Source organism: Carettochelys insculpta, chromosome 2, assembly GCF_033958435.1.
Source record: "Carettochelys insculpta isolate YL-2023 chromosome 2, ASM3395843v1, whole genome shotgun sequence".
NCBI lineage: Eukaryota > Metazoa > Chordata > Testudines > Carettochelyidae > Carettochelys > Carettochelys insculpta.
The window spans coordinates 203,257,192-203,271,280 of NC_134138.1; the positions used below are offsets into that span (position 1 = coordinate 203,257,192).

Genomic DNA, 14,089 nt, shown 5'->3' on the forward strand with positions numbered 1-14,089 from the left:
TGCAGGTGAGGGTCTCTGAGTATAGGGAACATTAGTATTAATCCCCAGGCCTCATCAGGAAAGAACCTTTCCACTCAATCCCATCTTCTAACCCACAGTGATTTTTCATCCCAACATTAAGGAGAAGCTGCAGTCTTCGCTCTCAGGAGATTGAATTCTTACATCCGTATGATGAGAGACTGGGCAAAGGAAAATGTGCTGAAGTTCCCCACACATCTCTGTGCATTTGAAAGGGCTTAATGCTTCAGGGAGACTCTGTTGTGATATGTCACAAGAACACGCAGCCACCCATTGCTGTTCTTTTATTTGTTTTTTTTTATTGAAAGCTTCATCAAAGAAAACAGAAGTTTAAACCTAACATCCACTGATCTACAGAAAGCCCCAGGAGTGGGAAAATGGCAGCTATTAGGGTTGTGGTACAAATGGAAAACAAAAATTAAAAAAGAAAGAAAATTATAGCAGTACAGCTCTTCCAGTGACAGTCTGAGAAATCAGCACAGTTATGCCATTATAAATAAGATTTATAACTTAAATGGCTCACAGAGGTTCTTTGGCCTACAGTATGGATACAGCAAGGTTTGTTTTAAAGAACCCCTGTTTCATTTATGTGAAACATATTCTTGATAGAGAATTCATCTAGCTTTAAAGCCACTTTGAGGTTTGTTAAATAGAAGCTTTTATTTATTTTTAAATGGAAAAATTAAATCTTTCAATATTAATTCTGGATGCTTCCTGTTTTTTACAGATTTTTTTTCTTAAAAAAGATGGGGGAAAGAGGGAGGGATTTACTCATTTCCTGGGATAAAGCACCTTTAGTAACAGTTGCATCAGCCATGTTCTCCTTTCTAAGCTGCATTTTTGGAGCTGTTCAAAATACATGACTGTAAAATCCACCAGACGTAAATATGTCACCCAAGAGACAGAAACCAATATTCTGAAAATATAGTAAATGCTGAGCAGATTTTTTTTTAAACAATGGGCCAAGCTCTGAGGAAGTGCTGAACCATAACAGGATTTGGCCATAGAAGGAAAATGGGTTTGTGGACCTGTCAACAACCAAGATTTTGCATTTCCTTACAAACAGTTATTAAAGTAAAAGAAACACAAATGTCATAGGCGTAGACTAAGAACAAACATAACTGGTGTAAACCCCAAAAGAGTTTCTCGTTATTGCAAAAGCAGCATTTTTTACAGCGTTTGTCATCTTTTTAACAAAGAACATGTTCAAAACAATGGAGATTATTGGTCTCTTCTGCATTCTCTGAGGCATGACATACAGTCTCACAGGTGCGAACAACATTCCAGGGTAAGTGAATGATATGACTGAAGTGGAAAGCGAGTGCTGCTTTTGAGAGAAAAATAATTCCCTCCCGCCACCCCCACGACTCACACTCCAGGTTTGCTGTTTGAGGATTCCAGAAATCTACTTTGTTGAGGAACATCCAAATGTGCTGCTGATTTGACCCTTCACCTGTTAATGTTTGTGCAGGATTGCCTGTTTGCAGGTATCAGAAATGAAAGGAATCACCACCACTGTAGAGCAAAGAAATGCCATCCAACAAAACAGCCAGGTTCACTGGAACCACCAGTGGGTTTCTGTTTTCTTTTGTATTTCCACCCCACTGTTAGTATTTCCTCAGCTTAAATGAGCTTCCTAGATCTCTAAAATCCCTTGCCCAAGGACGCTTCTTTTACATCAAGACCAATTTCATGTTGAATAAAGTTCTGAAAAGAAATGTTGACTGTATGGGGGTCAATCATAACTATCTTCTACTACCACATTTGGTCTCATGACTAAAAAGTGGATTGATTCATTACTTTAAGCCTATTATCGCTCTTTAGCATGACTCTTACCATAGGTACAGTTCAATGAGTCTCCTTAAACCTGTTTCACTCATGTCAACCTCAGCATTAAAATGAAGAGCCTGACTGATAAGCACCATCAAACTTAAAATTATGAACCAAGGCAGCTTGTTACACATTTAGTATTAATCTCATCCTTCAGTACCATAGACAACATAATATAGCTCAAAATACTATGACATATTAAAAATAAACTTTATTACAATGCAGGCTTCCTTAAATTTGCTGAATTTTGGTACACACACATACATAAATAATTCCCTTCATTTGATTTTTACTCATGTAAAAATCCATTTTAATGCTTAATCCCATTGCAGAATCCCTCACTTTCCTGATCACCATCTGCCATCTTCCACAGTTGTGCATGCATCCACAGCAGAAGATAATACAACATGATGAAATTGCTCTAAAATACCATCTAGTTCTGCATTACAATAAGGTTATCAACTATCACAGAAAGACAGTGTAAACCCCTTGGCAAACAGAACCATATAAGTATTTATCCAGTAGGGACATGTCGAGAGTCTCAGTGGAAGGAAAAATGCAGGCAACCAAAATCCTAGGCCTGTCTTTCAAAGGTGACCTGTGCTAACAAAATCAGCACTAGAGCCAGAAAGGAAGAAGGCTCCCTAAGCAATTTTGTTCACTTGGTACAATAAAACTTTTCACTGCCTTGAATTAGGCTCTTGATATGTCACTAGCATCTCCTAGTACAATATATTATATACTGTATTCAGTTCCATCATACCAATTATCTTTCAAACATCAGTGACAACTATGTATTCCAAATTTCCCAGCATATATCTGACACCTCTCATTTTCATTTAGTTGAAAAGAAAGAAAAATGTCTAACTGACTATTTACAACAGTTCAGATGTGACGGAAAGCAGTTCAGCTTATGGATTTGATTTTATTTCCAGACACTTGAGTTAGGCAGCTTTGCCTTAGACTTCTGGAGTAGTTTCTGCCACCTTTCAGGAACACCCCAATATTTAAGGCTAATTTGGCATGACACAGATGCTGAATACACAAATTCAGCACTTAAAAAAAGCTACTAAGAATTTTGTCAGCCATAACACAAAGGAAATCAATTTCAGTTGTCTGAAGCAATTGGGTATCTCTGTTTTCATGATACCCAAAGGGCAGATGGGTGTGCTGCATTCATCTGTTTTGTTTTGCTTCATCCTTGAGTTTTACGAATAATGATTTCCCTTGAAGCATTTTCTGTATTTGGAAGGTGTTATTTCTTTCCTGCTGATACGTAACTTTTTATAACAAATGAGCTATTGTTAAGTACCAATTAATCAATATTGGGATCAATAAAGTAAGATGATTACTTGGATTTATAGACTTTTTTCTCCTCACCCCTTTTGTATTTTTTTTTTTTTGCTTTTTCAACCATAATAAATGTATCATGGCAAACAGTTAAACAATTCTAACACAGATTGTACTTATTACAGTTTAAAGTGACAGGCAGCCTGATATCTCTGCCTGTCTGGCTTAATAAAAAAACACTGAGATTGGTTTATTTTATTTGCGTAAAATAATAATAAAAATGTTTCTGAATGTATAAATAAAGCAGCACAGTTCTGAATAGAAACAGGAAGGTACCTCAGCATATTCATCAGCCACATGGTAGCTACCTTGTAGCCTCATTGTTTGATAGTAAATGAGACCCTTTATTTGTGTCACATTAGAATTTATACAGAGACAGAACAACATGTATTTATTTTATATTCCACTCAGTGGTGCCTGGGGAGCTCTACTTCTATAAAGAGTTCCCACAGAGAGTGTAAAAAGGAAGAAAATAAGGCGAGTTTGATTTTTCCCATATCTTTTCCAAGGACAAAACTTTACTGTCATTCACAAAGGACTTGTCTACACTTGCCTCCAACTTTGAAGGGGGCATGTTAATCAGGGTGATGGGAAATTACTAATGAGGTGCTGTGATGAATATACAACACTTCAGTAGGCTAATTCTCCCCTGCGGCAACTTCAAGGTGTCAAACTTCGAAGTGTTGACATGCGTGTAGCCGCAGGCACTTCGAAGTGCCCATGCGACTTCAAAGTGCCTTTACTCCTCAACTCATAGTTGGGGGCAAGTGTAGACCGAGACAAAAATTAAACAGCAGGGAGGAAGCATGTGGAACAGAAAGGACAAAGCTAGAGTTCTTTCTGTCGAACGGAAACATTACTTCCCGCCCCTTTCCCTCCCACCCATGTCTGTTGTGGGCCTGATTTCCCACAACTCTACATGGAGTCAACAGGAACTGGGAGTACATTAGCCCTTCTGAAAACCAGCCCCGGTGCTGGCATGTAACCAGACAAGATTTTATCCCTCTTTTTCACATGTTGCTGTTTCAGCAGCCATTTCCTTGTGTAACCCATACTTTCTCACACCCCACTACATTAAAATATAGGTAATGAGTTTAGTAATTTTTTTTAAAAAAAATGTGATTTAAAAAACACAGTTGAAGGAATATTTTTATAAGGGTGGCTAAATCAGTTTGATGCAATATAACTTATTGTTTAACGGATACCCTGTTTCTAATGTACCACAGTGAATATGGTGAAGTGTCCTATTTTTCTTTGACGGATTAATGTGTCCAAATGTTTGGTTTAGATTATATAGCTATGCTGCTTTTCTTTGAATTTTCTGCTGTTTTAAGAAAAACGAGAACATTCATCTTGTTCTAACTTAGCTCTCCCCTTGTTTGTTTGGAAAGATCCAAGGATTTTAAACAGGATTTCTCTGTGCAATAATGTCATTCCTAATACAGATTTCAAAGGACTTAATTTATCTGCTATCATCTTTTTGACTAATTTTATCAATTACTGATTGTCAGCCAACGTATTACGACAACAGAAATCATAGGTGAGAAAAATAATTTTCAACTTCCTGCCTTCAAGAGCACACTGCCATGAGTAATTTTAACTTTCTGCTTGAATGGGAGAGCTAAAATAAGAACAGAGATTAAGTTTGCTTTCTCTGGTATCTACTAGGTGACTCAAATGCATTACTGAAGAACATACACAGAATCAAGGTGGCTATGCATGCTGCAAGATGACAAGACTGAGGTGAGGAAATGAACCTGTAGGATGTTGGAATTCAGAAGGAAGACTGTAGTTTCTGTAGAAATACAAAAGATTAGGCAATGTAACAAAAAACACATAAACATTAAAGCCCATCTGGATAGTGAGTAACCCAGATCTCCTCACACTCTGAAATGATCCAAAATACAGGAGGCACAAACTTGTAGTACCACCTGCTCCGAAATTCTCATTACAAACATATGTAGTAAGTAAAAAACCAGTGGAAGATAGTTTAAACAAACAAGAAAGTAAGAACTGGTCCGGCCATGTAGGTCAAATAAAGATAAAAAAAGAAAAAGAAAAAAAAAACCTTTATCTTCTGGACTGTGTTGTTAGGGTGTCACTTCATCTTTGGTATAAAATAGGCCATCCATAGGCTGCATTTGATCACAACTAGGAAAGACTACAGAAATTGTCAACAATTTCTTCTATCTATTGCTTTTTTGCACTTTTTTGACCATAAGCTCCTATCTACTTAAGTTTTTTAAATGCTCTTAAGCTAGGTTTTTGCAATGTGACAAGCAAAGCAGACTAAAAACTTCTTAAAGCTCATAAAAAAGACTGCAGATAAAAAGCACTAATGCTTTTGCTAGCGATCACGCTTCGTAAATAAAAAAAATCTGCATTCTGCAAGAAAACAACCCTGCATTCTTTGTAATGCAGGTTTTTTTCTTACTTCAATAACTTTACTGTAAAATGCTTTAGCCTTCTAGAATTTTTTCTGTCAACATTTAAGACAAAGTTCATAAAAGTTCCAGCATTTTTCCAATCCTTACAGTTGCCACAGTTCCTTTATCAACAAGTTTTCTCCAAAAGAAGAAAAGCATTTTCTTTTAAATGTACAGTTTTTGTTGTTCACCCCCCAAAAATTTCAGTCTGTTAAACTTTCGCACCCGCTGAAACCAGTGTGAGCAAGTTTCAATTCATTTTCTTTTTTTCTAACAAGACACTGACAGCTTGCCTTGAAAGCCTCTGACGTCCTTAAAATTAAGGCAATTAAGATTCAAGATAAATCTTACCTAAACATTTCTTTAAAAAAAATCCAAAACCACACTAGATTTAAAACAAGAAGAAAAAAAAAATGAGAGGAAAAAAGTAGCTTAATTTTTGAGGAAGACAATTTAGTTTTCTTGTCAGCTTGCTCCCTCTTGACATCCTCAATTTTGAAGTTAAAAAAAAGAAAATCTAGTTACATGTACAGGTAAATTCTGAATTCAAATGTTCATTCAGATGAAATGTCAACCCAGTGTTTTTCCTCTGGGTCTTTTCTTTAATTAAAAAATAGTGAAAATAAAACAGTCAGACTACATGACGGAACCATTTGCACAGCACTTAAAAACACCATTGTGTTTTCATTGGGAAAGTAGAAAATTAAAAAAAAAACAAGGCAAAAAAAAAAAAGCATTCATTTGACGCCTGTGCAAACTGGAAGCCAACTTCTTGTTCAATGAAGTTTCTCCATTCAAGGCAAAAAATTTGAGACCGACATTCTTCAGTCCTGTTTATTGTCTGTGAAAACAATTGAATTGAAGTGGTCATTAAGTCAAAACAACTCTGAAATAGGCTCCTGTTCTTTTTTCCACCCAAATCCCTTTAAAAGGTATCCAAGCCAAACTAACTCTGCAGCTGTTTAAATAAGGTGCAGCCACTAAACTGAAAATAGTGAGGCCAAAAGCTGAAAAATCCTGCATTAGAGGCATTTCCACTGAGTCCATAGAAGGATTTTTACTCTTTTTTATGCTGTGGTGTATGCACATCCCAGTACATCCAAATGAGACTATATGTATTTACATCACGTTAAAGCTTCAGTGTTACATAAATACCTCAAGGGTAATAAAATAAGAGCGAGAACTCTCTTTCAATTAAGTGTCACTTATTGATTGTGGTTGCTAGTATTAAAATGAAGGCTAAATTTAAAATTAAGAAATTCAACTCAGAGATAAGAAAACATTTTCTGATAGCAAAAACAACTGGGCAATTGTACAGTTTGCCTATGGAGCCAGCTATGGCTGATTTACTTGAAACATTCATGCTGCTAATAAATATACAAAAAAACATAATCATGCCATTATAGTAGGATATTTTTGTGGGGGTAGAGATGCCATTCATAAATCTTGTCTATAACTATGTAATCCATACTACTACAGATAAGGCATGGTTATTGCTGCTTTTGTAAACCTCCATGTTTAGGGATTTACAGCTCTTTTGTGTGACTCCTCTCCCGGTGGAAATTCAACATAAGAAAAGCCAATAGTTTTCCTTTTGCTAAATATTAAAATATTCAGTTGGGCGATATTTTGTTCCTTTAACTCAGTTTTTGGAAAAGAAAAGAATTTAATGAATCAAAGCATTTTCCATATGGGCCCCTTTCTGGGACTTGTAAACATAAAACTAGTTTTAATACAAAAATGAAATTTAGCAAAAAAGATCTCTATAATCATTTTAGGAAATAATTACCGTCAGTATTTTCCAATAAACAACAGACATTTTGGCATAGCAATGATGAAATATAATATTTATTTCCTTATAGATTTTCCAAATCATTTATGTATTCATATACTTGTTGGCATTCTGTTCCTGCAAACTTAGCGGGTAACGTTAGGTGATCACTCATAGCAGGGTCCTGGATTCCAATCAAAAGGATGGAAGCTGTAAGTGGATTTCAGAAACATCCTCCTATGCTTCAGAGCAGGTTCCTCAAACGTTAGACTTAGAGGTTCCTGTGAGGCAGCCACTAAAACCACTGACTTGCATCTCCTACACCTCCTACTCCACCAGAATTGTGTCTTACCTGTGCCAATGAGCCCCAGACTCTTCAAGCCAAGTAACATTTAGAACCAAAGATTTTGCCACTCTTTTCAGCATTCTGAGCTAACTGGTGTTAGGAGTTAGCCCTCATGTAAAGGCGGGATCTGTCATATTTGTATGCTTGTTTGCACTGTGGCGGTTTGGTCATCCTTGTGCTAAGTTTTAATGCTGCTTTTCAGCTGTTCAGAATACACAGACACTCAGAATTGACTAGCCACCTTCCGTGATTATAGCGCCCATTCAAGGGCAGCGTTTGGATTGCAAGCATTGCTCTTATTAGTGTGTATAAGTTACTGTGGGTTTCCTTGGAAAGTTTCTTGCAGCACCAAAAATCTGAACTCAATAGTAGACTGTCTTGCCCAGTAGAAACACCATGCCTGCTTTAATTTGGTACTGGATTTATCCTGGCAGAGAACCTGGAAATCTTTGTCTCCTACTGAAAGCTGCTTTCCAGAAAACAGACTTTTGCTCATAGTGTGGCATTCCCGAGACAAAACAATTTGATATAACTTCACTTTGAAGATTTTACATTTGCATATGCTAATATAGAGGAAGGTTTGCAGGGGAAGAGATATCTTTGGTCTAAAATGGCTGAAGTACCTTCTGAATGAGGTAAAATATTTTGCTCAGAGCCAGAGGTTAGTGAGCCAAATTAATCCATGGTATCCATTTTACTGGATTTATGCTGAGGTTTATTTTGACTCCGTGTTATTGCCCTTAAACCTGAACACACCAGGGTAAACCCATTATTAAAAACCAGTCTAATAGAGTAAGTGAAATAATTTCTTCACAGGCCAAGAAAGAGAAAAATTTACCCCAATTTTCTAGTTTTGTCTTACGTACAGACCCAGTTCAAAATCTTTATTATACACAGTTCAATTTTACATTACTCATCCATTTGTTGGTTATTTTCAAGTTAGTTCACAAAAAGATAAATATAATTGAAAAAGTGATTATAACCTCTCTCTCCTGAGTTTCTAGAAAACTCCTATAGGTTCTGCATGTTCCCTGGGCTACAAATGATGACAATACCTATCTAACCAGGTTAATTACTTTCTCTCTGTCTCTATGGAAATTATTGTTTTATACTGGGCATCATGTTCACTATTGTTAAATGTGCTTTTAAACTGAAAAAAAATATTGAGGTGATCTTTTGTAGGGGGGGCTTTTGAAAAAAATATTTCAACTTTTTTAAAAGTAGAAATTGCATATGCTTTTCCTGTATCAATCACTTCCCAAGCCATGGCATTGAAATCACAACTTGTAGACACAGAAAGAGCTGCCATGTTTCAGCAAAAACAAAACAAAGAAAAAGGAACATCCAGATAGCTTGAAATGCATCCGCTTAAGAGTCTGAAAAAGACATTCCCCTAAATATAACTAACAATGCTGTGAGAACAGCTCCTGCTATCACAGACATACAATGCCTGAGTATGTGAGGTGAGGGCTATTCTTCAGAAGATGGGAATTTTGCCACAGTGGAATAATCCAGCAGTCAGTTCAAAGAAGAGCTACAATCCCTGCAATATAGGCACAATTCCAGAAGAAACTGCCCTCAGCTATATGGAGAGGGCTTCTGGACTTAAGAAGACCATCTGCGTCCAGGTCAGTGTTTCCCACATGGCGTACCATGGAACCCCAGGGTTTTGCGAAGGAAAAATAAGGGTTCCATGAAAAAAATCCATTACAATAGCTGGCTCCTCTGCATCTCCCTGCCTTGCTGCCGCTGAAACAGTAGAATTAAATTTAATTGGTTTTACAGTCAGCAGGAAGGTGGGAGGGACCCAGACATCAAAACAACTGAATTTAGTTCCATTATTTCAGTGGCAGCAGGGCTGAGAGCTGCAGAGAGTCCCTCACTTGTACTCCTGCCTGAGCAGCCACACCCCTCTAGTAGGCATGGCTGAGCTCATCCCCACCAGCAGAACACCTCCACCACAGCCTTCCTTCCACGGGGTGCATATAGCTGTCCAGCATAGGCTCCCCAGTCAGTGCCACGGATGCATTAGTCCTGGGGGCTGATTTGAGGGTGAGAGGGGTTAAGCCTGGGCATGGGGAGGCAGGTTTGGGACTGTGGTGAGTTTGCAGGATGGAGGGTAAAGTTTGAGGAAAGGGGGCATACTTGGGGGCTGAGGCAGGTAAAGCCTGGTGATGGGAGTGGGGATTTGGGGTGTAGAGCCTGGGAAAGGGGTTCTGAAAAATTCTTTGGAGTTTAAAAGGGTTCTGTGGACAAATAAAATTGGGAAACACTGTTCTAGACTTAAAGGAAAGAAAAGTGGACAATGGGCATGGTTAGCTCAAAAGTTCTTCAGAACACACTCATCAAACTGGGCAGCCAGTATGGAGATTCCAGTTATACAGTACCCTCGATTTAATGAACTAATGAGGGGAACAGGTGTCCATTAATGCCAAAACTCCATTATAGCTGAAAGGTTATACTGTGTGATGATGCACTGACCTTCCCTGCCCATCACTCACTCTTATCCTCTCCCCCTTTTTCCCTTTCCTCCATTCTTCCCCTCACGCCTCCATCTCCCTCTCCCAATTATCAGGAGAGGAGCTGAATGTCTCCCTGGCTCCTTCTACCTCCTGCAGCTCTCGGCGCTGCAGCTCCTCCAGCCCCCAGCTCCAAGTTGCGCGTGTGAAGGCGGAGTGTGGCTGCCCCCAACCTGCTAGCGGACGGCAGCCTCCAACACCATGGCTGCTGCTCAGCGCCATTGCAGGCAGCAGTGGCCAGGTGCTGACATGCTCCACGCACACGGGACTGAGCGAGAAGAGCTCCTGCGCCGCACCACAGCCCCTCCCCCAGCTCCTCTGGCCCTGGTGGCCCCAGCTTCTGTGGTGACCTCTACCAGCCTCGCATACTCAGCCACTCTGGCAGCTCCTCCAGCCCTGGCAGCAGCTCTGGTGAGTCTTTGGCATTTATTTATGGCCAGAGGAAGGGGGCTGGCAGACAGTGTCCATTATTGCGGAAGCCTATTATAGCAGGGTCCCTTAAATCAAGGGTTTACTGTATGTGTCTCTTGTCCCACTATATTCTCTGAGTATGTTTTCATTATTTGTGTCTCTAGGTATTAAAGAAAGTGAAGCCAGAATAAGTATATAAACATACTGTGTGAAACACACATTGGGCCAAATTCTGTGGCACCAAACAATGCAGATGTGTAAGTGACACATTGGGTAGACGTGTGTTGGTCAGTAGATGGGCGTGGTGTACCTTGAACCAATTTGGCAGTCAGTCAGCATGAAGTGCAACTTAATGCTGAAGGGTCCAAAAATAGGTGAAGGAAAAATGGATAGAACTCTATTCTGTTTCATTTCTTTTAGGGTGCGTCTACACTGGCATTCCTCTTTCAAAAGAGGTATGCAAATAAGGGACATGGAAAATGCAAATGAGGTGCATATTTGCATATTTGGCACCTCATTTTGCATATTCTTATTTTGAAAGAAGAAAACCAGTGTAGACAGTGCTCTTTCAAAAGTAAACCACATCTTTGAGAGAATCCTTCTTCCCTTTATTTAATGGGAAGAAGGATTCTTTCGAAGATGGGGTTTACTTTTGAAAGAGCAGTATCTCTACTGGTTTTCTTCTTTCGAAGGAAGCACCTTTGAAATAAGAATATGCAAACGAGATGCCAAATATGCACCTCATTTGCATTTTCAATGTCCCTCATTTGCATATCTCTGTCGAAAGAGGAATGCCAGTGTAGACGTACCCTCACTGTGCCGAGCACCACTGTATCTAAGTATCTTTCCATGATTCAATAAACAAAGCGCCCACCATATGTCCTGTGAGGATCTTTGTTCACTCCACAGCTCCTGGATGGAAGTGGGTGTGAATTTTTTTGTTTTTGTTTTTTTTTTGTGTGGCTGGGGGTTGTGTGATGTGTTATGTACTGTCATTGGAAGGCCAGGGCAAAAAGAGAGTACTCTTGTCACTGGAGACAGGGATTTGGGATGGTTCATAAAAATGTATGCTCTGTCTTCTGCACAAATAAGCTCAGTCTTCTGAGTAATAATTGCCTTGGGGCACTGGAACATAAAATATAAGGTCTGTTTTGTTTCTGGATCACGGGGAAAAATGTTCAGGTATCCTTGGCTCAGCCACAGAGTTGAAAATAAGGTCAAACCTTGAATGTATGGTATTATTGTATGGAAGCAAATGCAGTGAACAGAGGTCAGGGTTGGATGAAACAGTCCTGCCTAGCTTTTCTTGAGGTGGCCTTTCCTGCAGCACCTCTTCTGCTCTCTTAAAAGTGCAAGTGACACCCACAGAATGATATTTACACAACTTTGACAGTTACATTCAAACATCCAGGAAAAACTAACAACTGGATGTGGAATTTACTGTTCCATTTACATTGCTCCAGAGTGTGATCTAAAGTGGTATCCTCTTAACACCCCCGATACTCTTAAAACCCTCTTTTGGATTTTGCCCAGTGTGCTGATTGCTGAGCATAAAACTAGAGAAACTCCACTGACTTAAACACTTCCTCTAATTTTATCCTACTGCAATTCAAAGCAGAGCTTAGTTTCCTCTGTTTCAAAGACAATATCAGATATAGCCTCCAGGTGGCTAATCAAAGTCTTACTTACTTAGACTGTTGGTAAGAATATGCAGGTGCATGTTCACTGGATGTTTCCACCGTCATCTGTTGCTGTTGACCACTGGCTTCCTGTGATGAAGATGCTACAGTCTGCGGAGAGGCATCAGCAACGACACCCTATGGAAGTAAATAAGAACAAAACGGCCTTACTGATATTAAATCACATCAGAGAATGGCATGAAGGCGTTCAGCACCATTTCACCACTTCTTTATTTGTGTGGATCTGTACCATTGATTCACGTTGTTGTGAGCGTCTGGGACAGCAGAAACCACATGCTGACGAGACATAAAGACTATCAATTCACAAGGAGATCTGACTTGGCAATGAGAAACAGCCTCAATTCACAGAATGCCTGTAGCACTAACATGCAATAGCGAAAAAGATCTGCGCATTGGGGGGAAATCCCAGCCCTGCCGGAGTCACAAAATTTCTACCGACTTCAGTGGAACCAGGGATTTTATCCAGTCTATGTTATTTTTATTACATACGCCTGGTTACCTGGTTTTATTTGACCTCACACAGATTTTATCATGGTTTAACACTGACTTACACTGTCTGAGAGAAGAATAAAGTCCCACAGAATTTTGGAGTATATTGTGCTGCAATGCATATGGTGCAGGTGCTGTAGCCTGCTTTGAACAGCAGTGTATCTAAATCGCTGTAATGTTTTTCTTTAGAGTGTTTTCTTTTCTAAAACAAATTTAAGGTAAAATATTTTACCTAAAAGGATGTCACACGAATGAGGCTTCGAGGCCAACATGTAAGTATATATTCTGCATTACATGCATCCGACTTGAAAATGGGCAATTACAATTATTCCACTGACAATGACATTTGCTGTCTTCTGGCACGTTTTGTTTTTTTACATTTCTGTTGGCTTGTGAAAGTGGCCATATACTGCTTCCATTACTTCTGTGCATGAATCACATATATGATACCAGCAGAGCTCTTCTGTGAATAGAATTTGTTAGTAGACTGCACTCTGTGGAGCCAGAAGAGGGCGCACAAAGCACTTGGTTTTGTTGTTATCTGAGTCCTATATAAACAATGGGTGGTTCATTTTAAATCTTTGTGACACAGTGGTCAATTTCTTCTTCAGAGGTTCTTAGAGTCCACTGCCTACCACGCCGACCAACACTGGCTCATTTTTGTCCTTGTACTCTTTTGTCTACCTACACCCATCTGTCGTCTCTGGCCTGACTTGTATTGTAAATGCTCTGGGACTGGGAACATATTTTTGTTCTGTGTGTACAGTGCCTCGCACAGTAGAGTGCTTTCCCATGAGTAGGTACTATGTTAATATTAATAAAATAAAATTACTATTAATAATAATAGACAGAGTTTAGCAAATTTGATGGTAGATCTTCTACATTATTTGTTTAGCGATGAATGAATTCAAAGTAAGCATTGTGATAAATGTGGAGCAAACACAATAGTGGCTTTTCCTACCATGTGGTAGATCATTTGGGATTCTGAGAATATGCGGTCATGGAAACTGAGAAAACCATGATGGATCTACTTGAAATAACTGCTTGAAGAGCATCCTCAACTGGCCAAGTCATGGAGCACTAATAGCATCAACTCCAGGGAAGAGACAGATAAAGATTGAAGTATTGAGATAATAGTGCCCCTTGCATTATCACGAAGTAGGAGAGAAGAGGTTAAAAACAGAGAGGATAATACAAATTCAAGATTAATAGCATCTTTATTTCCCAAG

General features: G+C 39.0%; 1 protein-coding gene across 11 annotated transcripts in view; it reads right to left on the reverse strand.

Moving 5' to 3' along the window:
* Nucleotides 1-300: 300 nt before the first annotated feature.
* RBMS3 (RNA binding motif single stranded interacting protein 3) overlaps nt 301-14,089 on the reverse strand; it is a 1,098,743-nt gene continuing 1,084,954 nt past the window's right edge. For 8 of the 11 annotated variants that reach the window (XM_074984403.1, XM_074984401.1, XM_074984402.1 and 5 more), the window contains 2 exons: nt 12,361-12,488; nt 301-6,465 (listed from right to left, as the gene is read on the reverse strand). In XM_074984403.1, the coding sequence (XP_074840504.1) occupies nt 6,459-6,465; nt 12,361-12,488 (135 nt within the window). In that variant the 3' untranslated portion in view covers nt 301-6,458. Of the gene's footprint in view, nt 6,466-12,356; nt 12,489-14,089 lie in introns of those variants that run through there. The other 3 variants (XM_074984404.1, XM_074984411.1, XM_074984406.1) reach the window with 1 other exon arrangement.